The sequence below is a fragment of the Lynx rufus genome, unplaced genomic scaffold (assembly GCF_022079265.1).
Source record: "Lynx rufus isolate CCGP_SWC_20201006 ecotype Redwood Valley unplaced genomic scaffold, mLynRuf1.p SCAF_4, whole genome shotgun sequence".
NCBI classification, from domain to species: Eukaryota; Metazoa; Chordata; class Mammalia; order Carnivora; family Felidae; genus Lynx; species Lynx rufus.
In genome coordinates, this window is record NW_025814856.1 from 167,692,577 (window position 1) to 167,719,075 (window position 26,499).

Genomic DNA, 26,499 nt, shown 5'->3' on the forward strand with positions numbered 1-26,499 from the left:
GGTGTGCCCTGGGGGCTGTCCTATTAACTTTTGCTAAACTGAATTTTACTTTGTAAAATGACACTCTTCCTGCCTCCTGCCTTCTCCTCTCCACCCCCCACCCCCCTGTTGATATAACATTTGCATTAGGAAACCTGACTTCAGAATCCTCATGGAGTCTCTTTGAATCATAGACTTCCTTGGCACACAAAAAAGATCTGAATCACAGAAATCTGAGCTAAGTGAAGTTCCCTGTAGTCTTGTAACTCAGTATAGGATTGCCGTGTCACTCGTTCAGTCACTCTGCATCCACACTTTCCGTGAACAAGGCCCAGGGCTCGGCCAGTTCTGGGCACAGGAGGAGTAGGACTCCGCGCAGAAGTTGATCTGCAGACACGGGTCGGGTTGTCCTGAAACACGAGCGAGTGGTATGAAGCTGTCAACAGGAGCGCCACCTGTCCTGGGGACAGTGGGGTTCATTAGAGGAGCTTAGGCTGGGGAGAGACGAGATTACAGTGAACTTCCCTTTGCTCAGTACATTTCTGTGATTCAGATCTTTTTGTGTGCCGAGGAAGTCTACTGATTCAGGTAATGATGAACCCTACATAAAATGAGTTGTGTAGAGAGGCGTTGTGTTATTTAATTTTTTACTTGTTTTCATTGATACATAATGTGCATTATATCATGCTCATTTAAGTATATAAGTATATAGGAATTAAGCTCTACTTGATGGACTAAAGAGTAAAAAAGGCAGTCAGTAGAAGTACCACTAGATTTCCAAGTTTTAATTTTTTTTAATATTTTATTTGTGAGGGGGTGGGGCAGAGCGCCAGCAGAGGAGGAGGGGCAGAGAGAGAGGGAGACGCAGAATCCGAAGGAGGCTCGAGGTGACAGCTCAGAGCTTGACGCAGGGCTTCAATGAACCCGTGAACCCTGAGATTATGACCTGAGCCAAAGTTGGGTGGACAGTTAACCGACTGAGCCACCCAGGCACCCCTAGATTTCCAAGTTTTAAAGGAGTTAGTATCCAGTTAGTATTAATGCTGAGGTATTCCTTCTCTTCCCCAACAGTGGCAAGCTTTACTTTCTTAAAAGTCCATTTTGTTTGACAATTTTATGAAACCTTGAGAAATTCTTAATTTAGAACTAGTATGCCTACAAATTGTATTAAGTGATAATACCTTGAATTTTTAATTTAAAAAATCAGAACTCTAGACAGCCTAATATTAAACCTATTTTTCATAGGATTTGTTAAAATTATTTTTAAAAACTAAAATCTTAGGCCAAAATGTGGTATTCTTAGCTATGCTTGATTTAGTAGCAAAACTAATATCTTTATGTCCTGTTGATGAATTTTATTTAGGGAATTTAAGCAGTTTTTAAAGCAAAGATTTGAATGTCAAAGTAACAAATATCGTAAGAAAAGCTTCCCTATGTTTGATCTTTTTGGAAAATACCGTTTTAGCTTTTGACATCGAGGTGCCTTTCTGTGGTCGTGTCCGTCTTGGTGTCTCAATGGGCTGTCCCCCCCCCCCCCCCAGCCCCCACCCCCGGTTCCCTCGTTTATGGAATTCGGTGATGTGCTTTGTAATTTAGGTTTCCACCTAAGAATCAGATCCGTGTATTTAATTTTAGCCACGGACACAGCTGTTAGTGCTGCGTTCTAGAACATTTCTTGTCCCAAACTTTAATTCCCAGACTGTTTTCTTTTTTCCAGTCGGTCTTCTGAACCTTTGTTTGAAATGTAAACATAACTCGGTTGGTAGCGTCATCAGAGAATGAATTCTCTTCGTCCTCATTTTTGTCCCGCGATGTGACTCTGCCACGTGTAAAATGCGTCTCGGCCGTCGGAGCAGTGGCCACTCACAGGAGCTGATGGGCACAGGAGCCGCCGCTGGCCGTCCCTCCGCCCCAGCTCTCGTGCTCCGTCCGGTCTTGCCGCCCAGCCGCCTACCATCCGTCTCCTCTCGTGAAGCATTTTCACTCGTGTGAAGGCTCGAGTGTTGCCCCACAGACGGTCGTGGTTTCCTTTCGTGGTGTTGGTGGGGCGGTGGGGTCGGGACGCTGGTGCACCGCCCTGCGGGTGAGCGCCTGTCTTGGTGTCTGTGAATTCTGTGCTCGTTTTCAAAGGCTCTTTGTTTTACTTGTTAGTCTGATTGGTGTCCCTTTCCACGAAGGCTGACGTTTTTGTCACTGATGGAAAGTTTGGAGTCTTTTCTTGGCCCAAAAGTATATTGTCCAGTTACGTATTTATCCTCGAAGTGATGTTTATTGTTTTTAATGTTTGCCCACTTAGAAAAGTAACACTAGAATGTCGGTTGATAATCTTTTGAAGTGTCGCTTTGAGATTTTGCTGACCTAATTTGTTTTAGGTGTCCGCGCAATTGCTGTTTTTAAGTGTATGGCTAAACCCCGAGTGACGCACGTTGTAAAGATTCTTGACCGAGGGGGTTTTAAACACCTATTCAGTCATTGATTCTGAATCGATGTACTGGGTGAATGCTGGTATTTCAGGGTAGCCACTTCAATACCAAGTGCTTTGGCTGCTGAATCATTTTTCAGGGACTTTAGTTTGAATTAAAACTAAATATTATGTTTAAAAAAAAGACTGCTGATGAGTTTCAAGTAGTCTTCTGAGCAATCACGTTCGTTTTTAGGTTTTGATTTCCATCTGTGCTTACTGTGCAGTGACAGTGCCGTGCAGGTAGGTCCCAGGGAGCTCTGTGCCCATGGAGCACGCGTGTGGTATCAGGTGCTGCTGATTGACAACGTCCTGGATGTGTTTTATATGGCATTTCATGCAAATCATGTTTGATGAGACTGCTGCCTCCAATTCCATTTCTCTCTGATTAGAGCCCTTGCAGATGTGAATCTAGACTTTATTCCAGTCTTTCTTTTGAACCCCTAACTGTTTTTACAACTTGCCTGCAATGCCGTGTAATTATTAGCACTTAAGATCGGGAAGGAATGATGGGCATTTTCTCTTATCAGACCTATGAGTAGTAGCAGGCGAGTGTGGGATGAGAGCCTTCCAGCTGTCAAATGTCGTCAGGCTCGCAAGGAGAGAATGCAGTTTAAAATGCAGGTGACATAATACCCAACATCCTCCGTTTGCTGGTGGGTTTCTGATTAATCGTGATTACCATACATTATCATACCATCAAATTTAATCATATCAATGAATTCCCATCTGCAGCAGTAGGAGGAACAGCTAAACACCACGGTAACAGCCATTAAGTATGGCGGCGATGAGATCCTGCACCCCGTCGACTTGCTGTCCTGCCGGCATACGCTGTGTGCTGGGCAGAGAGAGGGTGGGTGGGGGTCCGCACAGAGAGACCTCAGAGACCTGGGAGCACTTGCTCAAGTCATAGGAAGTGGGTTTCTCATACAGTTAAGTGAGCCAGTAAGCCACATTGTGAAAGCGTTTGCTACACGGTTTTGTTGAGTTTTCGGCCAAGTTAAAACCGTCCACGTTGAAATGAAAACCTTTCCCACACCCTTTCATAAATAGTAGGCTTAAACGGAGTGCGGTTTGCCAGTCTGTAAAGTGGTAATGTGGCCAATGTGTTGTTGACAAGAACACAAATTTTCAGTCTTAGAACCTCCTACGTGTGCCAAGAAAATCTTTATGGCCTGTTTTTATCGACGTGTCCTACAAAGCACACCGGTTTTTATTTTAAATATTTGTTTTCCCTGAGTCTTTGAAGACCTATAGTTCTGTTGAAATGCATTTGTTTAAATGTTCATTTATTTTGAGAGCGAGAGCTTATGCATACATAAGTGGGGGAGGGGCAGAGAGAGAGGTTTAGAGGGTCCCAAGCAGGCCCCGTGCTGTCAGCGCAGAGCCCGATGCGGGGCTTGAACTCGCAACCGTGAGATTGTGACCCGAGCTGAGATCGAGTCGGATGCTTAACTGACTGAGCCACCCAGGTGCTCCAGTTGTTGAAATGCATTTTTAAGATACACTTTGAAAGAGGCCCTATTTTATTATAAAGGACCTGAAAGCATTTCTTCCCAAAAGTTAGAGTTTTAAAAAATTTTTACAGTTTCGTCCTTTTCCTTTTGATGTGCAAGCTGGTGAGTTTTTGTAAGTGCATTCAGTTGTGTGCTCACCACAGTTGAGAGAGAGAGAGAGAGAGAGAGAGAGAGAGTGCGCAGTCCTGCCGCTCAGAGGGCTTCCTCGCGCTGCCCCTTCTGTGGTCACGCCTCTCCCCGCCGAGCCCCCCAGCAACCGCCGCGTTCTCTTTCATTGAAATCATGTCCTGTGAGTGGACTCCTGTGGGATGTTTGCTTTGAGTCTGGCTGCTTTCCCTCGCCACAGTGCTCTTGAGATTGCGCCTGTAAGGGATTTGTCTTTTTTAATTGGTAGGTATTATTCCACTGAATGGATGTACCACAGTCCGTTTATCCCTTCGACATTTGGATTTTGCTAGTCTCTGGCTCTCACGAAGAGAGTTGGTATAAACGTTTGTGTCTAGTGTTTTGTGTGAACACGGTTGTCATTCCCTGGTGGGAGATGGGAGTGATGGCCCGCGTGGGAGGTGCACTTGCGGAGGAGGACTTGCGCACAGACCGCATTTGCAGTTGACAGAGCTGATGCTGCTCTTCTGCTTTTTAACTCACTTTTTTTTCCCTATTTTTTTTTTTTTTACATTTATTCATTTTTGAGAGACAGAGACAGAGCACAAGCAGGAGAGGGGCAGAGAGAGAGGGAGACACAGAATCTGAAGCAGGCTCCAGGCTCCGAACTGTCAGCACAGAGCCTGACGTGGGGCTCGAACTCACGAACCGTGAGATCATGACCTGAGCTGAAGTCAGATACTCAGTCAACAGAGCCACCCAGGCGCCCCGACTTTTTTTTTTGAGTGAGGAAACACATCTCCCTGGAGCACGTGCTGTTGAAGTTCATTGGGAAATAAAAAAAAAAGAAATTACTGAGTGATTACTGTGTTCCAGATTTTGCTCAGAGCTTGTGTTCAACAACCATAGGGAGGTATCCTTTTCTCCACTTTACAGATGGGGGAACTGAGTCTTTTTGGCCACAAGAAGTAGGGTTGTGCAACCAAGGCAGTCGGAGTCTCAGTCGTGGTGTGCCTCTCCCTTCCTCGCAAAATATTAAAACGCATGTCAGTAAACTGGATAAAAATGATTGGATCTGCCAAAGTGGATCCTAGCTGTATTTAAGATGCGAGTGTCACGACCCAGTGCTGTGGGGGAGCAGGCACTGTGCTTGCGTGGGGTGTTTGGGAAGAACGGGAGGGGCAAGGGACAGGGATAAAGTTATGGCTTTCCAACGTATGACTAAGGTGGGTACACAGTCTCTAGTCTGTTCATCAGAAGCAGTACTTTGTACTGAGTTAAAGGTGTCCTGCTTGGGAGTGCATGCTCTAGTTTCTCTGCTGGAGCCAGCACGCTGTCTTCATGTGTTCAGGTCCGCGTGGGGAGCAGTGCTGACCCTGGGCACACGCTTCTTCAAATGTTTAGAAAGCACCTCTAAACACAAAAACGCCTTTTAAGAAAATGAATGTAGGTATTAAACGAGGCACAACCTGAAAGAAAAAAGATCTGTGGAAAGCACTGAGGTAAGAGGATTAATATTGTGATAGAGGGTATAATTTTAATTATGCGAGGGGTCACTGGTGGTCTGTATTCTCTGCGTTTGACCCACATTGAATGAGAATTAGCTGAGAGTCGTTCTTAAGCGTCTGTTGGTTTCTTATATGGTTCTTTGCATTTTAAGTGAGCTTGATAAATGAAAACATGCTGCAAAGGAAGGTTGTAATTCATTGAAAGATTCATGAAGTTTCAATGACATTGTTAAGGTATTTAATTAGTCTTATTAAAATATACTGACTGACCCTGTTAGGGAAGCTGATAAGTCCTACAATAGCTGTTAGAACCTCTTTCTTTTCCGCATTATACGATTAACTTTGGGCTAAGCAATTTATGCAGAGTGCTCTTTTTTTTTTTTTTTTTTTTGTGGTTGAAGTTGTCAGTCCTTCTTGAGTAGGATTAACACAGATAACATCATGTAATTAACAAGAGATGCGGAACATGCCAGAGTGCAGTTTGTGTAAGAATTCTATGAGAAAGAATGATAATGTTTTACCTGAGACTCTTAAAGGGATAGAAAGAAAAGCAAAATAGAGCAATTAGCCGAGAGGATTAAGGTAGCCTTTTCTTTCAAAAGGCAGGAGAATTAGTGCTCAAAGTTCTGTTAAGTGAGGTGTTCGCAGCTCACTAACAGTCTTAAAATAATTGTGCGTTTGGTGGAGGGAATTGGTAATTTATTATCCTTTATACCCGTGAAACGCTACAAGTTCTTCAATGAATGCTCGCATCAGGAGAGCCTCTGAGGTGGTGAATGCCACACTGGAGCCGTGGCTTGCTGAAGACACGCTGGTCCCAGCGGCAGTGTGTGACAGCAGAAAGAGCACTTTATAATAAAAGCGAGAATCTGAAAATGTGCATTTTCGTCCTGAGCTGTGTGGGGCAGTGTAACTTGGGCCAGTCCGCTTCTGGCTCCGTAAACCTGAGTGTCCTCACCCCTTAAAGGGAAAGTTACTTGTTCTGCCCGTTTCCTGGCACCGTGTTTGCAGAAGATACGACGTTGACTTGGTGAGTCAGGATGCGAATGAGGCTGCACATAACAAAATTCTTTGAACAGTGACTTAAGCCAAGTGGCGTGTTTTTGCATAAAAATGAACAAGTTCTGGGTTGGGATAGCAGTTCTGTGGTGTTATCAGGGACCTATATTTTTCCTACTCAAATCGCAGGCCAAAAGAGGAGGAGGGAGGGACAAAAGGTGCGTGCCCGCTGAGGCAGCCCCCAGTGAGCCTCCCGAGAGCCCCTGGCCCACTGTGACAAGTTCAGGGTTTTAGGTGGGCAGTGTTGCCCCTGTATCACTCAGGAAGAAGTGAGAATCTAAAGTAGGTAGGCAATTAGCAATCTTTTCCATGTGGCTCAAACTTATGGCCAGAATTTAAGTTGTGTCAGTGTAGGGAAAGGAAGTGCCATCCACGTTCAAAATGGAATCAAAACCAGTGAGGAAAATGGCATTGTGAGCTTGAAGATGCCTGCTGGTTGTTAAATTTCTGTTTCGGAAAGCCAGTACCGATAACACTCAGAAGATTTTACGATCTTAAAGCGTTCAAGTTTTAAACTTCACGTAAGCATTCAGGCCCTCAGGTTCTGTTACCCGTTGAGGCAAGTGGAGGGGAGGAGGGGCCCACGTGTCTTCCCCAGATGGTTTCGCCCTTGTGTCCACCAGGATCTGGTCTCTCCAGAGAAGTAACCGTTGTCACTCTGGTTTATTTCATGGACCAGCCGTGGACTTTCTTTTTGAATAATCTGTCTTGCAGTGTCTGCTCCTTTTCTCTAATCTTCCTGCCATCTGGCCCTCACGCAGGCTTTGGCATCTCGGAGGCGGGCTGCTTTCTGGTAGGGTCTGATGCAGGTACCAGTAAAGCTCTCTCTTCCCCGTGCCGGCCTCCTTCAGCCGCACCGCTCAGCGTGTGCTCCTGGTGTCTTTCGGCCCGCACGTGGCCTGCCGTAGTCGGTCATCCCTGGCACTCGCTGCCCTCCACCTGGCTGCCCTAGCTTATCACACCTTGCAGGTGTCACCTATGGTTTCAAGGTTACACCTGCACAAACCCTCTGTTTCCATTCTTACTCTTTTGGACAAACTGCCAAAGCCAGAAATTTCCCTTGCTTACTCATCTTGAGTCAGCTCTTTCTTCTGCATTGTAGATAGCATCTCCGGTCCTGCTTCCTTTATCAATTTCTCATAGGCTGGTCAGGTAAGAACTGCTAATTTCTTTTACCTGTTCAGGCAGCCATGGAATTTCCTTGGCTGTTCTGACTTTAGACTTGATTTAGTATTTATTGGTTTTCTTGACTTCCAAAGCACTCACACACTCTCTCACACAATTACATGTACATACGTGATAATAAAACACCGAGACAGACCAAGGGAAGTGAAGTTACTCCCCGCCGTTTCCTGTTCATCATGAGCACAGTGGGTGAGTGGATGTGCTGTGGGGGGGCCGGTGACCCGGGAGTCAGTCCGGGCTCTGCCACTTTCTAACCTTGGACTGTGCGCGAGATACTTAAATGCTCGGGATTTCTGTCAGCAGACCCCGTGCCTCGTCGGGCGTTACAGGGAGCGAATGAGAAGGTAGAGGAGCTCTGTGAGTCAGCTGGCGGCAGTAGTGTGGGCTGGAGCCTTGGGCCAGCGGGAGCAGAGCCCAAGATGGGGGTTCGGGTGCCGGGGACGCCAGGTAGGAAGGGGGCGGGACTGGGCTGCGGTGTGCTTTCAGGGAAAGGCTCTTGCCCTGGCCTGACCCTGAGGAGGAGGGCTCTGGAGCAGAAGCCCTACCTCCGAGTCGTCTGCCCTGGGGCAGAGGGCCGTGGGCTGCACGGGCAGGCCTGGAGGGACAGCGCCCATCGGCCAGGACAGCAACGGCCGGGGCCCGTGGCACCCGCACATAAAAGGTCCTGGTGGCGGCCCCAGAGCGTCCGGCACAGGAGGACCAGCTGGGGTGGGTGACGGACTGAGCGGTCCCGAGCCCTCGGTGGCTCGGCGCTGCAGAGTTCACTTCTCACTCCCCTTGCCCCCGGGGCTGCCTCCTCTGGGCCCCGCAAGACCCCCTCGTCAGGTGGGGAGAGGGCGAACCGGGAGTTACTCCTGTGTAACTGGCCGGGTCTGGGACCGGCCTGCTTCACTTCCGGTCACGTGCCGTTTGCTGAACCTTGGTCACGACGCCAGCCTCACTGCCTTGCAGGACCGACTGTGAAATGTAGTCTGACTGGTGCTCGGGAACATGTGGGCACGGACGGTGGGCATCAGAGGTCTGTCCTCATTGGGGCGGGAGGTGGCTCATGTTTACATAAAGCCAAACACCATCATAACTACGGGGTTAGGTTTCATGTTTCACTAGCATCTATGGTCCTGCAACATTACCAAGATAATAAGATAATTACACTCAATTTTTCTTACTGATTTCTGTCCTTTTCTTCAGAGCTTAGGCAGATTTGGGATATGGACCTAGCCACACCTCAAGTTCTGGACAACGTCATTTATTTTTATAGTATATAGTCTTTGGTTTACATTGTTTATATTTTACAAATGACTTTGGATTTGTTCTATCCGCATTTTGCTTCTACACTCGCCTCTACCGTGTCTTGCTGTTGCATGAGCATTTCCTGCTTACGTACAGTTCTGACTTGTTGATCTGTTTACTTTAGGATGGACCCTGGAAAAATGCCTTGTTGTCGTGTGTGTGGTGCGCGATTGTTGCTAAGTGCTACTTTGCAATAATGAAACGCAAAAACGAGCAGAAGCGAAGCAGGACCCCCCCCCCCCCCATCTTACTCCGGTCATCCTGTGCCCGTGTGGTTTATCGATGTGTCCTGCATCTTACAGGTGTGTGACTCCTCAGTTGGGTCCAGAGCCAAGAAGAAAACAGGCCTGGGCTGTGCTCCTTAGCAGCAATGTTGGAAGTGCATCCCACAAACTGCCCATCGAGTGTCTATCCTTCAGAGAACAAGTGTACTCTCTAAACATTGGGGGGCGGTTGCAGGTCGGAGAACAGTCCGTGCTCCTCCCACACTCCCTGTCTGGTCCACACCTCGGCAATGCAAGTTGAGATGATTTTTGTCCTACACTTAAGTCAGAGGACCGGGTTCTGTTGATGTTGGCTTCTCTTTGGTCCCGGTGCGCTCTGTTCTCAGTCTGCTCAGCCCAGAGCCTCGGCTCACTGCCCAGGGTCCAGCTTGGTCTATTCCAACCTCCATCACGCCCTTCCTAGCGTTCGGCCATCCACTGTCTGTGGGCTTCGTGGGCAGTCAGGGCTCAACCCCCGTGGTATTTTAGTTTGTTCTTAAATTGTTTTTTAATGTTTATTTTTGAGAGAGACAGAGCGTGAGCAGGGGAGGGGCAGAGAGGAGAGGGAGGGAGACACAGAATCTGAAGCAGGCTCCAGGCTCCGAGCTGTGAGCACAGAGCCCGACGCGGGGGGCACGAACCCACGGACCGCAGGATCGTGACCTGCGCCAAAGTTGGATGCTCGACCGACTGAGCCACTCAGGCGCCCCTATTTCATTTATTTTTAAATGTTTATCTTCAGAGAGAGAGGCCCAAGCAGGCTCCACACCATCAGCACGGAGCCCGATGCTAGGCTTGATCCCATAACCGTGAGATCATGACCTGAGCTGAAATCCAGAGTCGGACGCTCAACCCACTGAGCCACTTAGGCGGCCCAGCCCGCTGTAGCATTTTAGATTAGCACGTGGGGCTGGATTCCCTTGCTGGCTGGAATAGGCAGTCGATTCATTTATTAAATATCCGTCAGCGTCTCTGTACCAGGCTCTGTGCCGAGTGGGAAAACACATAGGTGAATGTGACGGACCGTGGTCTCGCCCCTCACCGGCCCACCGGCTGAAGCAGGGAGGGGGGGAGCGGGTTTGCGGCCGGAGGTGGAGTGGCCAGGATGTGGTGACGCCTCATCTGTGAAGGCTTCCGCTGTGACTCTGGGGTGAGAGTGCAGGAAGGGGGCCTGTGCTGCTCTGTCTTGCAGGATATAAGGAGCCCTGTCACTTGTCAGCAGCTCTGTGTTACGTTTACAGAGTGGAGTGCTGTCTACAAAAATGTCATGTAAAAGTGACAACAGTGGCAAGCACTGTGAACTTTTGTTATTTGCTGGGTACTGTCGTAAGGACTTCGAACACGTTCTTTCATCTTCTCCCATGAGAAACGGGCACCGTCGGTATCCCTGCCTTCTGCAGGTGAGAAGACGGAGCCCTGAGAGGCCTGCTAGGTGGTGGGAGGGCTGGAGAGCGCAGTAAGGAGCCCGACCCGCCGGCACTGCCCTCCGCCCGGCCGGCCTCTATTAGTTAGCGCCTTTCCGAGAGAGACCAGCTGGAAGGTGGACCAAAGTTCTGGCTCAGTACGACTGATGAAGAAAGAATCTGGGGGGCCTCGTTCGATATTGCCAACATTTGAGCGCCCGTGTCTGTCGGAGGTTACGCCGCAAGCACGTGGCTAATTGGTGGAAGAAAAGGTCTGGGAAGAGATGAACGTCACGATATTAAGATTCCAAAGGGGCAAGACTTAGGATTCCGCTGTATTTTCAGTTTAATACCACAAGTGTCTTTAGAATATGAATATTTAAAATAATCTCCCAGGAACGTACCTAGTTCTCAGGCAGCTTGAAATTTTTATTGAAAACTAAGCACATCAGTTTCTCCTTGAGTTCATTCTCGCGATTCAGTCACTTTCCTTTTACAAATGGATGAAGGGGGTTGAGAATACTTTCCCCATCTCAACTCGTGGCAAAGTCAAAATCGTGGGTTAGCAGACCTTCCGCTCGTATAACGGGGGGGATTCGCCAGTCTGCTTTTCCAGTTACGTTTTGCCTTATCTGTAATGAGAAAAGCTGTCCTCTGGAGGACTTGAAATGAACTCTCTAACGGAAGGAGGAGAGGCTGTGCAGAGCCTCGTTGGGCTGCCGCATGTGCGGCACTGCTGGGAGCCGCTGCAGCAGCGGGGGACAGCCGTGGGGCAGTAAGACACAGTCATGGGATTTATTGCTTGTGACTGGTTTCCGAAGAAACCGAGTGCTTTCCAGCTGTCAGTAAGCCTGGCATGATGTGAGCCCAGTGAGAAAAGTGGCAGTAAGTATCAGGGCTTCGCAAACGAAGTAACGAAGACAGCCACGTTTGTGGGCCAGAAAAGTCAGGAACCTCTCTCCTCTTCTCCTGGTTGTGAGTAAAATCAGGACGGAAGGCGAGGAGAAGTGGTCGCTGGTCTCCACGCAGCCGGGTGAGGGACGCCAGCTTCAGCAGCAGTCCCCCGAGGCTTCCTCCTGTATCTGGGCCGCGTCCGGCCTTCGAGGAGTGGATGACACAGAAGTAGACGCTGGGGGACCGGGTCCTGCTGGGACGGGGTGGCAGTGGGCTTGCCTGATGTAGGAGAGGGCAGTGCTCTCTGGGAGAGGTTCTGAACACTGGCCAGCTGAGACTTGGCTTTACCCGTGCTGGGACTGGTGACACAGTTCTGAGCTCAGAGAAAGTTCTCACAGTGAGTGCTGCTGCTTTGGACTCAGGGCTAAGGGGAAGGAGCCCCAGAGGACGCCCCGCTTTCTCAGAAAGTACACTGTATTCTTTCTGTCCTTTCCGATACGGTCTCCCTGTGTCTGTGCTTTTTTGGTCAGCTTGTTAACCTAGGAGTGACTGACACAGCCAGTGAGTTAGGGGCCCAGATGTTTGCTGACCTTAGTTCAGGATGAAAGCCTGTCAACGATCAGTGGTGTAATACTTCCAACCTTGGTTATAATTTAGCACGCTCTTCCTTTTTTTTTTTTTTTTTTTAATTTTGTTAATGTTTATTTATTTTTGAGAGAGAGAGAGAGAGAATGTGTATGAGCAGGGGAGGGGCGGAGAGGGAGGGAGACACAGGATCCGAAGCAGGCTCCAGGCTCTGAGCTGTACGCACAGAACCCGACGTGGGGCTGGATCTCACAAGCTGTGAGATCATGACCTGAGCTGAAACTGGACACTTAACTGACTGAGGCACCTAGGCACCCTATTCCTCTTTTATTTCTGGTTTTGTTTGAGTCCTTTCTGCCTCTTTTTATTTTTCCTTACGAGTCTGGCTAAAGGTTTCTTAATGTTGTTGGTTTTTTTCAAAGAACCAGCTCCTGATTTCATTGATCTCTTCTATTTTTTTTTTTTTTTAGTTTCCATTTCATTTATTTCTGATCTAATCTTCATTATTACCTTCCTTCTATTTAAATTGTTTTTTAAACGTTTATTCACCTTTGAGAGACAGAGCATGAGCATGAGCAGAGAGGGAGGGAGACACAGGATCCAAAGCAGGCTCCAGGCTCTGAGCTGTCGGCACAGGGCCCGACGCGGGGCTCGAACTCACGAGCTGTGAGATCGTGACTGGAGCCAAAGTTGGACGCTTAACAACTGAGCCACCCAGGACCCCTGTTCCTCTTTTTTAAATGAAAAATGTGACAAATGTCGTGTTAGAGCGAAAATTAGCAGCAAGCACGTCATTCCTACTGGAATATTCGGTGTAGATGAAGGGGAACGGAAGCGGATCGGACACAAAGGACCGCAAGGAGCGTGGCAGGGGGCGCGGATTGGGAGTCCGTGTGCGCCCAGGGTAGGAGACACCTTAACTGATGGGAGGTACGGGGAACGGGGATGTGAGGGTGGAGGGAGGGGAGACAAAGGTGGCAGAGGCCCCTGGGCAGTGGGAGCTGCAGAGCAGGAGCAGGTGAGAAACTGCTGAGGGACGTTGATAGGCCAGTCACAGTTAAATCCGCACATTCGGCGATCCCAGCTCTCATCTAGCAATACTCAGTGGTCTGTAGAGCCCGGGGGGCAGGGGTCCCTCCACGGGCCGTGCACGGGCCCGGCAGCTGGCAAGAGAGTGAAGTAGGGCAGGAGAGAACCAAGTTTCTACACCGAGGGTAGCTTACAGGAGAAGCCTTTCCGTAGAGATTTTGCACTTTGGCTGAGACAGAAGCATAGAGTGAGCGTTTTCCATAGAGATGGATGAAATACGAGACATGGAAGTTTGTGTATAATGGGATGGTTTCCAGAACTCAGAAATCTGAGTTGGCTGTAGGCTGTCATTTCCATATCTAAGTCCAGGGAAAATACGGTCTTTAAAATCCCCAGCTCTAGTCATTTTGATAAGATTTGTGTCGTGGGTTGAAACTTCCTCTACTTCATTTTCATTGTGTTACGAATAAAATGAATCCTGTGGGAGTTTTTAACTTGTTTTTCTTGAGTATTGAAATCTCTGATTAAAAAAAAAATACAACAGAACGGTGTCACCACGGGCACCACGGTGTCCCGAGTTTCCGTCGCCTTGGCTGTGAAATGGGACGCACGCTGCCACCGTGCTGTGCTTTCGTGAGCTCCAGTGGTCAGGGGCTCTGCAGAGCCCGGTGTGCGGTATGGAAGCCACAGGGGACGAAGGTGGCCGGTGGGCTCAGGGCCCATTGGTCCTTCCTCTGAAGTAGACGTTCATACAGTATCGATGCTTGACTGGCTCACATTGGCTTTACCAAGGTGGCTTATTTAAGTCCGTGTGAATCCCTGCAGTTGGTAGTCACTGGGGAGGGGTTGTCTTTAATGCTGGCTCACAGACGCAGGGGCTGAGCATCGGGGTAAGTAGCACGACGTGTCTCCCACAGTGGTTGGCAGCAGACGAGACCTTAGCCTCGGTTCACACCCGGCCCTGGGCTTTGACTCCGTTCTCCAGCCTCCTGACCTGGCTCTCCCTGGGCTGCGGGACCAGCCAGAGATACAAGAGAAGTGACACTGAATCCAGCTACCCGGCACTTCCCCAGGCCGTCCCCAAGTCTCCCTCTGCCCGGCCCGCCTCGTTGCTGCCCCGCACCCAGCTCCCTGCAGGTGGCCCTAGTGCCAGCCCGGGTTTCGTGACTTGATCTCTAAACCTGTGGCGTGACTCTCAGAACGTGGATGGACCCGGTGTCCCCAAGAGTTGGCTCGGACCCCGAGGCTCTCCAGGCCGGTTCCCTCAGAAGCTGCCCAGTGGTGACAGTCCTGCTGAGGGGCCGCATCTGCACCCAAGGGGCTCTTCTGGAGCTGGAGCTCTTCACGGAGGCCGTTCCGCTCACTGCGTGCTGTTGTCGCGGAGTCACGGGCAGCACAGATGGTTACAGGGAGAAGGAAGGGCACCGCGGTTTGCAAAAATATTTCCAGTGTAGTAATGTGATGGCACATTTAGAGCAACTGAGTGTATTAGTAATAAAATGACGGAAAAGGAGTTAGACGTTTAAGGTTAGGAGGAAGGAGTGTGACTTTTTTTAAAAGTTGAGAAATACTGGTGGAGTTTCAAAGAACAAGATGTTCTTAAATGAAAATTATTTTGGTGGTATGTATAATTAATGAATTCTTTCTGGAGAAGTGAAAGAAAAATTGTGAGGCTTTCCTGAAATGCCTCACCAAAAAAAGTGCAGATGTGGTACTTTAAAAAATCTCCCCGGGGGCTCCTGGGTGGCTCAGTCGGTTAAGCGTCTGACTCCCGATTTCCGCTCAGGTCACGATCTCATGTCGGGCTCTGTGCTGACGGCAGGGAGCCTGCTTGGGATTCTCCCTCTCTCCCTGCCCCTCCCCTTCCTCAAAAGTGAATAAATAAACTTAAAACTCTTTACAAATACTTACAAGGCCAACTGGAAATTGAAGTACTTTTAGTTTTTCCACGTAGAGTTCTGGCGACAAGTACTTCCTGAAAAATGTTAACCTGGAGGAGTTCATTCATCCAGAGTGTCTTCTCCAGGGTGCAGTCTGACTGTGTGACATTGCTCGTGGAGCAGTATGGTTTCCTAAACCTTTCTCGTTGTGCTGTTTCACCAGAAGTTGCTGATGTTTATTATGGTTCACATTCAATTTCTTCTTCTTCTTTAAAAATAAAGCAGCTTCATAGGCGTGGCTTGTGGTTGTGTTTATAAGGTAGCAAATTATAGCACGATCGAGAAGATGAATGCCAGGGAGGCCGAAAGGAGACATTGGGTCTTTTGGGATTAATGGGCAAGAAGGGTCGATAATTGCACGGGTGTCTCTAAGCTTAAAAATAATGTTCTTGTTCTGCTGGAGCGCTCTGAAAACAGGGAATTGATGTTTTGGTGCCGCGGTTGGTGTCGGCCTGTGCGTAGGGCAGGATCCCCCGTCTGGGGGACGGCGCCCACTCTTTTCCCTCCTCTCACGCCGTCCCGTCGTTCCTCAGGGCCCTCCGGAGTTCCCGCAGCACACGCCCGGGCCGGTCCCCAGCACCTTCAGCCAGCCCCCGCGGCTTCCCCTGCAGGACCAGTGGAGAGCCCCGCCGCCGCCGCAGGAGCGGGACCCTTTCTTCTTGGGAGGTAAGGGGCGGCCGCGCGGCGGGGCGGAGTTGCGCGCGGAGAGGAGCCCCGACGCGTTTGGGCTTCGCCCTGCCCGGAGCGGCGGGTCGTCGGGTGGGAGAGGCTGGTGGCCGGCGCGTCCGCCCGGCCTCGCGAGGCCCGCGTCGCGTCGGGCGCCGTTGGCGTCCGCGGTGAGAGGCCCCCCGGAGAGGAGTGGCGGAGCCCTGCCGCGCTGGGACGCGGCCCGTGGAATCCCTCTCCCTGGGGTCGTGCCCCCCACGTGTGTGACCTTTGTTCGCCGTCACACGGTCCGGCGGCACGCGGGCGTGTCGCCCCGCGGCGGGGGCGGGCCCGGCCCCGGCCCCCGCGAGCAGAGGGTGATGCCGCGCGCGCTTCAGTTTCAGGCGAACCGAGGTTCCCGAGTCATCTCTTCCTGGAGCAGCGCAGCCCCCCGCCGCCGCCGCCGCCCCCCACGCTCCTCAGCGGCGCGCACCCCGTGCCCGCCCCCAGCCCCCTGCCGTTCACCCAGCCCGGGCCGGCGTTCAGCCAGCAGGGCCAGCAGCCCGTGTTCCCCAGGGAGAGGCCCGTGAGGCCAGCGCTGCAGCCGCCGGGGCCGCTGGGGATCCTGCACTTCAGCCAGCCGGGCTCGGCGGCCACGCGGCCCTTCATCCCGCCGCGGCAGCCCTTCCTGCCCGGCCCGGGCCAGCCCTTCCTGCCCGCGCACGCGCAGCCCAGCCTGCAGGTATGTGGGGGAGGGGCGCCTCGGCGTCTTTCGCGTTGAAAGGGCCCGGGGTCTCGTCGGAAAGGCGCCGCTTTCTCGACAGGATCGTTTATCTCCTTGGCCGGAGAAATGGAAAGAGCGGTGGTCAGTTTTGGGGAAACGAAAACGTTCCGAGAGGCCGTACTGCTCATAAAGTCAGGGCAGGCTTTTTGCTCCTCGTGGCAGGATTCTTAAAAGGGTTTCCAGTGGAAGTAAAGTTCTTTGTCCACTTACCTTCCTGCAGTGGGGTAGCAGAAAGATTCTGTGCCCCGAGGGGAAGGAGAGTGTCGCCGTTGCCCGTTATTTGAAAGATTTCAGTGCCCTCTGCTGTGGGTCACGCTTCATGGGCCCCTTGGGTTCCGGGAGCTCTTGCTTGCCCCGTACTTTCTGCCTGTCCTTCAGGTTTACTGTAAAGACCCATCACGATGGTACACCTGGCTCAACCATCTAGAAACACACAGACTGCCTAAAGTGGAAAAAGGAAAACGATTATTATTTAGATTGTTAACGTGGGATAAAATGTTTCTTCTTTGAGTAGAAGTAAAAGGGACTTCTTTGAGTAGAGAGAATTATTCCCAAAGAAAATGAAGAAATCCCGTCCTCTAGGAAAGGTCACCACCCACAGGGGGGCGCCCGTGGCTCCCGTGTCCCCGCAGCGGGCGCGCCCTCCTCCTGTGCTGCTGCTGTTCCAGTTAGCACAGTAGTGTGAGCCCCTCTTCCCGGCTTACTTTTCTCTGCAGCATTTGGAAGTGCCTTGCAGGATTACACCTTCCCGCTGTCGTTAGTTTTGGGGCATCTCTATCGGTCCCAGTACGTGGGCGTTAGAAACTGTGCTGCCGGCAGCATCCTTACTTGTTTCCTTAGATTCCTGGAATTTGGAGGGTAGAAGGACTCAGCGCAAACACAAGGTGTAAGAGATCGCTTTTGGCTTGTTACCGTGTTTTAGGTGATACGACCTCTGTCAACAAATCTAAGATGAAATTTTAGTGCCCTTCAAGTTGCTGGTTTGGGGTTTTAAAGAAACGGCCGAATTGCAGCGCACCTAGGAAGTGCGTTTATAACCGTCGTCTGTCTTTGTTTTGGCACCAAGGGGCCCCTTCACCCTCCGCTGCCCCCTCCGCACCAGCCCCAGCCGCAGCCGCAGCCTCAGCCCCCGCTCCAGCCGCAGCACCAGCCTCCGCTGCAGCCGCCCCCGCAGCACCAGCCGCCCCCGCAGCCGCAGCACCAGCCCCCGCACCAGCCGCAGCCGCACCAGCACCACCACCACCTGTCCGTCCCTCCGCCGCCGCTGATGCCCATGTCGCAGCCGCAGTTCCGGCCTCACATCCAGACGGCCCAGCCGCAGCCAGGCGGTGCTCGGATGCAGTGTCCCCAGCGCCAGGGGCTCAGGCATGTAAGTGGCCCGCTGCCCCCGGCTGTCTTCCCGGCGCACCTTTTAAGGGGCGGAACTTAAGGGGCAGAGCTGGTGAGGCGGCATATTTTCCAGTTCCGGTTTAATTCCTGAAACATGGGTAGTACATTTCTCTGAAGGGAGTGTGTGTGTAAAAGACTGCTTAGGAAATTGATTTTCTTGACTGCAGAAATTAATGAAGTCCCTTTTGTGCTGGGAAGACCGTATTAACATTATTTACTTCATCATCTTGTGTGTGTATATCTAGATCCTCTTATTTATTTATTTTTTTTATATTTATTTATTTTTGAGAGATAGAGACAGCATGAGCAGGGGAGGGGCAGAGAGAGAGGGAGACGCAGAATCCGAAGCAGGCTCCAGGCTCCCAGCGGTCAGCACAGAGCCCGACGCGGGGCTCGAACCCACAAACCGGGAGATCATGACCTGAGCCAAAGTCAGCTGCTTAACCGACTGAGCCACCCAGGTGCCCCTAGATACTCTTACAGTGGTGGATACCGTTAGTGGACACATAACGTTAGGAAACCCTACTTTTGGGCGATGGCCACTCTGTCTTAACCGCTGCTTTTTTTTGTTGTTGGCTGTATCGTCTCTGCGTCCTTTGCTCTGCATAAATAAATGGATTCAGGTGGAATTGACTGGACAGCCTCTTGCTAGGCACCATCTGAGTTCCTGGGAAGGCAGCAGTGGACAAGAGACAAGTTTCCTATCCTCGTGAAGCCTGTATTTAACTGCGGGAGGTCATCAGTGCATCTGTGAGGACACAGTCTCAGGTGCCCTCAGCAGGTGTGCTATGTGGCCTGTCACTTATCGAAGGGAGCTATGGAGTGTGCATTGCTTTAAAAGTAAAAGACAGTAGTCATTGCTATTGCCTCGTCCTCCATTAAATAACTCTATAAAGAGACTAATGGTTAGAATTGTGGGCCAAGGTCAGATAGTTGGGCTTTGCTTTTAGTACTCTCCCTTTGACCTTGAGCTTCCAGGGTGTCGCTTAGCTACTTTTAATCTCAGTTTTTCCCATACCTGCATCTTTCTTTCCTTAGAGTAACGTTGAGACTAACGATACAAGAAACGAGGAAGGGGACCTGGGTGGCCCAGTTGGTTGAGCATCCAGCTGTTGATTTTGGCTCAGGTCATGATCGTGTGGTTCCTGGGTTTGAGTCTCATGTGGGCCTCTGTAGTGACAGCCTGGAGCCTGCTTAGGATTCTTTCTTTCTCCCGCTCTCTGCCCCTCTCTCCTCTCACCCTCCCACCCCCTTCCCTCATTGATTGATAGATAGATAGATAGATAGATAGATAGATAAGTAAATAAATAAACTTTAAAAAAAAAGAAAAGAGGAAGGAGTTTGGGAAAGATGCATTGTAATTTAGACTTCATTGTGTTAGAGCAATGGCAGACTGTGTCCTTAGCCTTGTGCCCGTAAACGTTGGCCTGCGTGTTCTTGGAGCTCAGTGCTCCTACAGCCGGCTCCTACCTCTCAGCTCCTCCCAGGGTCGTGTCTCTGTTAAGAATCCCAGGGACGAGCATCACTAAGACTTTCCCCTCAGATAAAACTTTCAAGCATGTTTCTCACGCAGAGAGCAGTTTTTCTTAGGATGCTGACTTATCGCTTCGCTCTTTTTCTTGTGCCGCCTTAAATTCCGGGACCCAGTGAAAGTGGTGCCAGTCATCCTTTGTCGGCCCCATCGGTTCTGCTAAAAGCGTCAGTCCCCACACTGAGGCACCGCTACAGCCAGCTGGTGTAATTTCCATTAAAGAGGAACTTGTCTGTAGGCAAATATGATAGCTTTGACCGTCCTGATCCTCAGCATAATGGTGTGCTGCCCCAGAGCGCAGGAACACTAATGCACGAAGGCGAGTGTTCACCGGGGAAAGCTATCTCCACCCTAAAGAGAACTCGTTCACTAATTAAAATGATTGTTACCATGTTTTCATCCACTAATGTGCCTTTTTATCTTTCTCCCAAGTATCCAGTTATAATTCGACTTCTTTCTTCTTGTGATAGAACACAACTTCTCAGAACGTAACCAAGCGGCCGATGCAGCAAATGCAGCCCACCGCTCCCAGGAACAGTAACCTGCGCGAGCTACCGATCGCGCCGTCGCACGTCTTGGATATGGGCAGCAGTCGCTGCTCCACGGCCTCCTCGGCTCAAGTGAAACCTGTCATCAGCACGTCGCCACCCTCGAGGCCGGGGGCGGGGTCCAGGGCCGCACCGGGGAAGACGGAAGCCAAGGTCAAGCCGCTCAGCCCTGTGGTTCAACCCAAAGAAGAAGCAAAAACAGAACCAGAGGTAGGACTTTCTTTATTAAGAGATAATTTGGGCCCAAACAGGAAGTCTTACAATAAACTTGTACTTCTTAGTTTACTCTCATCCCGCGAGTTTTTCGTAAAATTTGGCCCCGGTTTTTCATCTGGCTCCTTCTTTGAACCCAGCAGCCTTCACGGAGGACACGCTGTCATTTCCACGTGTTTACGGTATCGGATTGCATTTCTGTCTTGTGCATTTGCACGTGTTGCCGCAGAGCCTGTCCCCTCCTCACGGGAGCGAGCAGATCACTTCTGGAGACGGCCGAGATCGCAAATACCTGAGGCGTTACGGCCCAGCCGGTCTTCATAATTACTCACCTCTGCTGTTTTAGCACAGAAGGCCTCGTAGACCATTCCGCATCAGCAGGCGTGGCCGTGTGCCGGTGAAACTTGCGACAGAACCAAGCATCGGGCCGGATTTGGCTTGAGGGCTGTCGTTAGCCGATCTCGGACGTAGATGTACTGTTACGTTTCTATGACTGTTTCTCTTTGCCCCGCTACTGGGAGATGGGGCCACTTTGACCTTTGGCCTCGAAACAAGATTTTGCGGGCAGCTTTCTTTTGTTGTGAATTCTGTGTATTATCAAGTAGAATAAGTCGTATAATAAATGCAGGACAGTATTTTCCATGGTTTCCAACTAAGATCTTATTTGTACCTTGACTTCGTTTTGGTCACTTGGTTACTTTTTGTTTAGGAGTGGCTCAGTGTTAGTACAGTGTTGGTCATCAACTTTTTAATTGTCTCTTGTTTACTATTAGTAAAATCTGTGGTTGGGACAAAGCCCTGGGGGCCATTGATCTGTAAAAGAAACGGGTCTGCTTGCCCGATGCTTTGTGTGGTAGGGGTTCAGTTCCGGGTTGCTCCCCAGAAATGCAGACGCAGAAGTTGAGCGGTAGGTGTCAGATGGAGGTTCTGACCGAGCGGCTAGGAGTCTGCTGGCGCACGGGTCAGCACCACACCCTGAAACGGCCCACCGTTGCTAGCCGAGGTGTTTGTGCCTGGCAGGTGGGAAGAGGTCAGGTCAGCATGTGGAAGGTCCACCAATGTTTTTAAAAACGATGTACGGGGGCGCCTGGGTGGCGCAGTCGGTTAAGCGTCCGACTTCAGCCAGGTCACGATCTCGCGGTCCGTGAGTTCGAGCCCCACGTCAGGCTCTGGGCTGATGACTCAGAGCCTGGAGCCTGTTTCTGATTCTGTGTCTCCCTCTCTCTCTGCCCCTCCCCCGTCCATGCTCTGTCTCTGTCCCAAAAATAAACGTTGAAAAAAAAAAATTTAAAAAAAAAAAAAAAAAAAAAACAAAAAAAAACGATGTACGACGTGTAGTAAGTCAGTATCGCTTATTAACGTGACACGATGAAAGGATAAGAGTTTCATTACTGGCACCTGGGTGGCTCAGGCAGTTAAGTGTCTGACCCTTGATTTCCGCTCAGATCATGATCTCACGGTTTGTGGGCTCCGCTGACAGCTCGGCTGGAGCTTGCTTGGGATATTCTCTCTGTTGTGTCTGTCTGTCTGTCTGTTTGTCTCTCTCTCTCTCTCTCTCTCTCTCTCTCTCCCTCCCTCTCCCTCTCCCTCTCCCTCTCCCTTCCCCTCCCTCCCTCCCTCCCTCCCTCTCCCTCTCCTTCTCCCTTCCCCTCCCTCCCTCCCTCCCTCTCCCTCTCCTTCTCCCTTCCCCTCCCTCCCTCCCTCCCTCCCTCCCTCTCCCTCTCCCTTCCCCTCCCTCCCTCCCTCTCCCTCTCCTTCTCCCTCCCCTCCCCGTCCCTCCCCCCTCTTTTGTCCCTCCCCTGCTCCCTGTCTCTCTCCAGAATAAAAAAAAAAAGTTTCCATAGATAACAATAGAGGCATGAAAGAATAAGCCTTTTTTCAATCAGTTCTCTTTCAGTTGAAATTGGGGGCTGGGGTCAGATTTTCCTAATAAATTATTGCTACCAAACGAGGAATGTGAACCTCAAGTAGAAATTCTGAGTTAACATTTACAAAGACCACGTTAGAGAAAGTCTGACTTTTTTGGTTTTAAGATGTATGAAAACGTTATGTAGATTTACTGACTGGATAGGGGTAGTTTATAAAAAGGAATTTTGCTAAAAACTTTATCCTGGTTTTAGTCGTATAGCTAGCGCCTGCCTTGTACGTTGTGACCTGATTTAGTTCAGAAAAAATGAAGTCACGTAAGTCACATTATTTTCACTGTGACAGTGGTTAAATAAAATGAGAAAAGTGAGCTTTGGGCATGTCGCTAGCCACTTGTTGCTGTTCTTTTTCACCGTAGTTGATCTAAAACTACAGGCTTCTGCGGAAGCTTTCTGTAGAATCCAGCAGGTGCCATGAATGCGAAATGAAACTTGCGGGCAGCCATAGTGTGAGTCGAATGTCCTTATTCTTTTGCTTTTAATTGTACGTACATATAGAATGGGACCAACAGTAAAATGGTTTTCATTTTTAAAAAATCTTGGGTAAATGTGGTTTATTTTCCTACCCTCATCCAATTGCGAATGATAGAATAAAGGGCAAATCCACTTCAAGTATTTGTACCTACGTACTTGTGTACTCGAATATACTTTATTTAACTCTTGCTTGTTTGGGGGAAACCTTAGTGTTAATTTTTCCTCTGTTGATGAAACAGTGGGCCCTGTGGCCTTGCCGCTCTCCCCCAGCAGTCTCCTGCTCCCTGAGTGCCCGGCCCCAGTGCCTTTGGGACAGCCGTCCCCGTCTTACTGTTCTTCTGCTTTTCCCTTGCTCTGGACACCTACCTGTGTAGCTATTGTCTGCCTTCAGTTTGCTATTTCAGACCTGCCTTAGATTTTGAAATCAGATGACCGAGTTGGTCGGAATTGCTTCTGAAACGCCAGGCCAGTTCTGAAGAGGCCCTGACTCTGTCTCCTGTAGGTCAAGTGCGTCGGCTCTGGGTGTCTTCAGCTGCCTTTTGATCTTCATTCCCATTTCTTAAGATTTATTTGTTAGTAGCTGAAGTGTAGAGAGATTAAATCCTATTATGTTCTTTTGTAGAAGATCTCTGGAGGAGGATATCTGTGATTTTTTTTAATTACAATTTTTAACGAATTCTTAACTTTTAATAAACTTTCTTCATGGGATGCTCTTCCTGAAAGTTACTGAACTTTTTCAAAGATTTCTTTTGATAGACTTTCAGAATGGTTTGGGGCTGGCATATTAAAGGCCTTCCTTATATACCATTAATATTCCAATACTGCAATTGGCAGCATTTTGATTCTGAGGAGAGTGCATGAGTTCAAGGTCAGAGAGATTGACTTGTGCTGTTCATTATAACCAATTATTCTGTGACAAATGAGTTTGAGATCAGGCTGAAAATTCTGTACGAAAAATCAATAGTTCTAATCAGGCCCTTTCAGATCATTTATACCCACCTTTTGTTGGTTCGTCAGAGAGGAGCCAGATAAAACCTGTGTGACAGCACGGTCTCCCTACTGTTGGCGTTTCCATTCGAAACATATTTTGATATCTTAAATGAATAGTTTAATTGGTTTCAAACTTGTAAATGAGTGGAAATTTACATTATTTCGTTTTTAATATTCTGATAAGATTTTCCAAATTAGCTTTAGCTGTGTAATTTTTTTTCCCCTCCCCAGAGGAAAGAGTTCTACTTAAAGTCTGTAAGCAGATTTTGAATGGCTTTTTGCAAGCCCCGAATTGGGCGTATTTGGAAAGTGCGTCTCCTCCGTGGTCCCCCGCCCCGGTTCTGCACAGTAAGCCGGGCATGTTTTCTCTTGCAGTTTCCCGACGAAGATGAGGAGACGCGCCTCTACCGCCTGAAGATCGAGGAGCAGAAGCGCCTCCGAGAAGAGATCCTGAAGCAGAAGGAGCTGCGGCGGCAGCAGCAGGCGGGCGCCAGGAAGAAGGAGCTGCTGGAGAGGCTGGCCCAGCAGCAGCTGCACCTGCCCGCAGCCTCGGCCGAGCCGGACGAGCAGGCGGCCTCACCGGCCCCCGCCAACGGGAACCCGCTCCTGCCCTTCCCGGGCGCGCAGCCTAGACCGAATGTGAAAAACAGACTCCTTGTGAAAAACCAGGACGGCCCCGTTTCGAACGTTCAGCCCAAAATGTCCAACTTTGCGCCGGCCGGTGCTCCGGGGCAGTACCAAGGGCAGCAGACGAAACCGCCCAAGCACCCGAGGCAGGCCAGGGCCGTCCCTCAGAGTCCGGGCCCGCACAGGGTCCCGCAGGGGAAGCCCGTGGACGCGGAGGGGCCGCCACCCCCCCTCGCAGAGTGCTCGAGCCGCCCTCCAGGGCCGGCCCCCGGACGCCAAGCCCGGCGCCAAGAGGACGGTCATGCACCGGGCCGGCAGTGGCGGCGGAGATGGGCCGCACGTCAGCTCCAAGGTCAGGGTGATTAAGTTGTCAGGCGGGGTAAGTTGACGAGGTCACCAGCGCCTCTTGGAATCTGCGCCTCACGTACAGTGTCCTCGTCCCCAGAGGAGGGTTGGAAGAGGGCAGCCTGCTAGAATCACGCGGTCCAGCCTCTGAGCGCCCGAGTCCAGTGGTCAGGGTTGTCTTAAGTTCTCCTTCTGACCTTCCGGTTCCCCTGGGTCTTCACGGAAGGCCAGCGTGGCAGCCCCAGGGCGAATGCTTCTCAGTTTTAGCTTTTCCTTTCGTAGGGAATTTGTGACAGAATCACCAAGTTGTTTTAAAAATTAAGTTCCCTTTACCCGCAAACAAGTAACCTGTTGTGTGTAGCTTCAGATTCAGGGAGGCCCCGTGGCTGGGGGACAGGCCGCTTCTCAGCCGCATTGTCTCCAGGACTGTCATCTTGTGTGTCCGAGCTGGTCTCTCTCGTTTTAGAAGACAGAGGCTTAGCAGAGTTCTCCAGTGAGGCCGTGTGGGTCGTGTGGTCCCGGGGGGAGCGGAGCCCGCTTCTCTCTGCGTTTCTGAGCGGTCCCCGTGCTCGAGCATTCTCAGTGAGGGCCAGCTTGGCAGTCTGGGTAAAGGTGGCACTCGGAGGTGCCGCGGACAGGTCCCCGCCACACAAGGCTCAGTAGGCCACACGCTCTTTGCTCCCCGCACAGAAGGGGACTCACAGCCTGTTCCGGCGGCAGTGAGACGGGGGGCAGGGCAGGGCAGCCGGGGCTCTGGTCCAGGGAGAAGGCCGCGCACCGGGTTAGGGACAGCCCGTGGCTGCTCCTATGAGTCGCTGACCTCCAACGCCTTTGTTCCTGGGTCCGTATAAAAGTGTGACTTCCTCACATGCTGTAGCAACAGTTTTGGTAGAATGACAGGAATTGGAAATCCCATATTCAGCAGGCCCTGTGATATTTTTCCCAAATCTGTTTTTTCTCCCTTCCATTTGTTGTGATTCAAAATGTTGATAAGCAGATGGCCTGTGTCACCGCATCTTGTGTTAACATTGTGTGAGTTTGTTTTCTTGAGGCGAGAACCCAAACGTTAATCAGTTTTATGGTATCTGTGGCCTTTTGTTCTGGCTTTGTCTGAGGCATACTTAATTTCTCTCTCTCTCTCTCTCTCTTTTTTTTTTTTAATTGAGTTAAAACTTAGGAGGAGGGGCCATGGGGCCATCGCTGGGAATAGGCCTTTTCTTGTGGCCCCTGTGCCTGGTACAGTGTGGTGATGTGGCCTGTGTGAAAGTGAGGGCCGCTGGCGGGCTGGGATGTGCAGGCCACCACTCTGCTCTGAAAGCGACTTTCAAACCAGTTAGCTCCTTTCGTTTAAAAAATTTATCTACTTAAGTTTTTGCTGTCTTTTTCTCCAGTAGGGGAGGGGGAATTTTTTTTTTTTTATCAGACTGTATTCCAAAATCATACTGTATAATTTTATAATACACAGAAAAACAACAGAGGAGTTTTACGTAAAAATAGCTACATGCCAAAATTTGGAACAACTTTCTTTAGCTCTCCTTTTAATTCCTAAGTTTTAAGTTTACTAACCGACACGTTTTGTATCTTACGATTTATCTTAGCAGGTTCTGTAGTAGTCTGTTGGCAACTTTTGAATTATTGGAGGGTAAACATCTCCTGTTTGTATCTCTCTGAAACAGAAAAAATAGTATTTCCCTAAAGGCCTTGGGGTTTTTCTTTTGTAGGTAGGAAGGAACTATTCTTTAAAAAAAATTTTTTTTTTTAAATTTTTGAGAGAGAAGGAGCACACGCCAGCAGGAGAGTGGTAGAGAGA

General features: G+C 50.1%; 1 protein-coding gene across 1 annotated transcript in view; it reads left to right on the forward strand.

Annotated features, from left to right (window-relative positions):
- RBM33 (RNA binding motif protein 33) overlaps nt 1-26,499 on the forward strand; it is a 138,832-nt gene that overhangs the window by 76,672 nt on the left and 35,661 nt on the right. Inside the window, 6 exon segments of the mRNA XM_047095800.1 lie at nt 15,752-15,884; nt 16,262-16,605; nt 17,714-18,016; nt 20,038-20,325; nt 24,093-24,575; nt 24,577-24,723. Coding sequence (XP_046951756.1) covers nt 15,752-15,884; nt 16,262-16,605; nt 17,714-18,016; nt 20,038-20,325; nt 24,093-24,575; nt 24,577-24,723 — 1,698 coding nt within the window.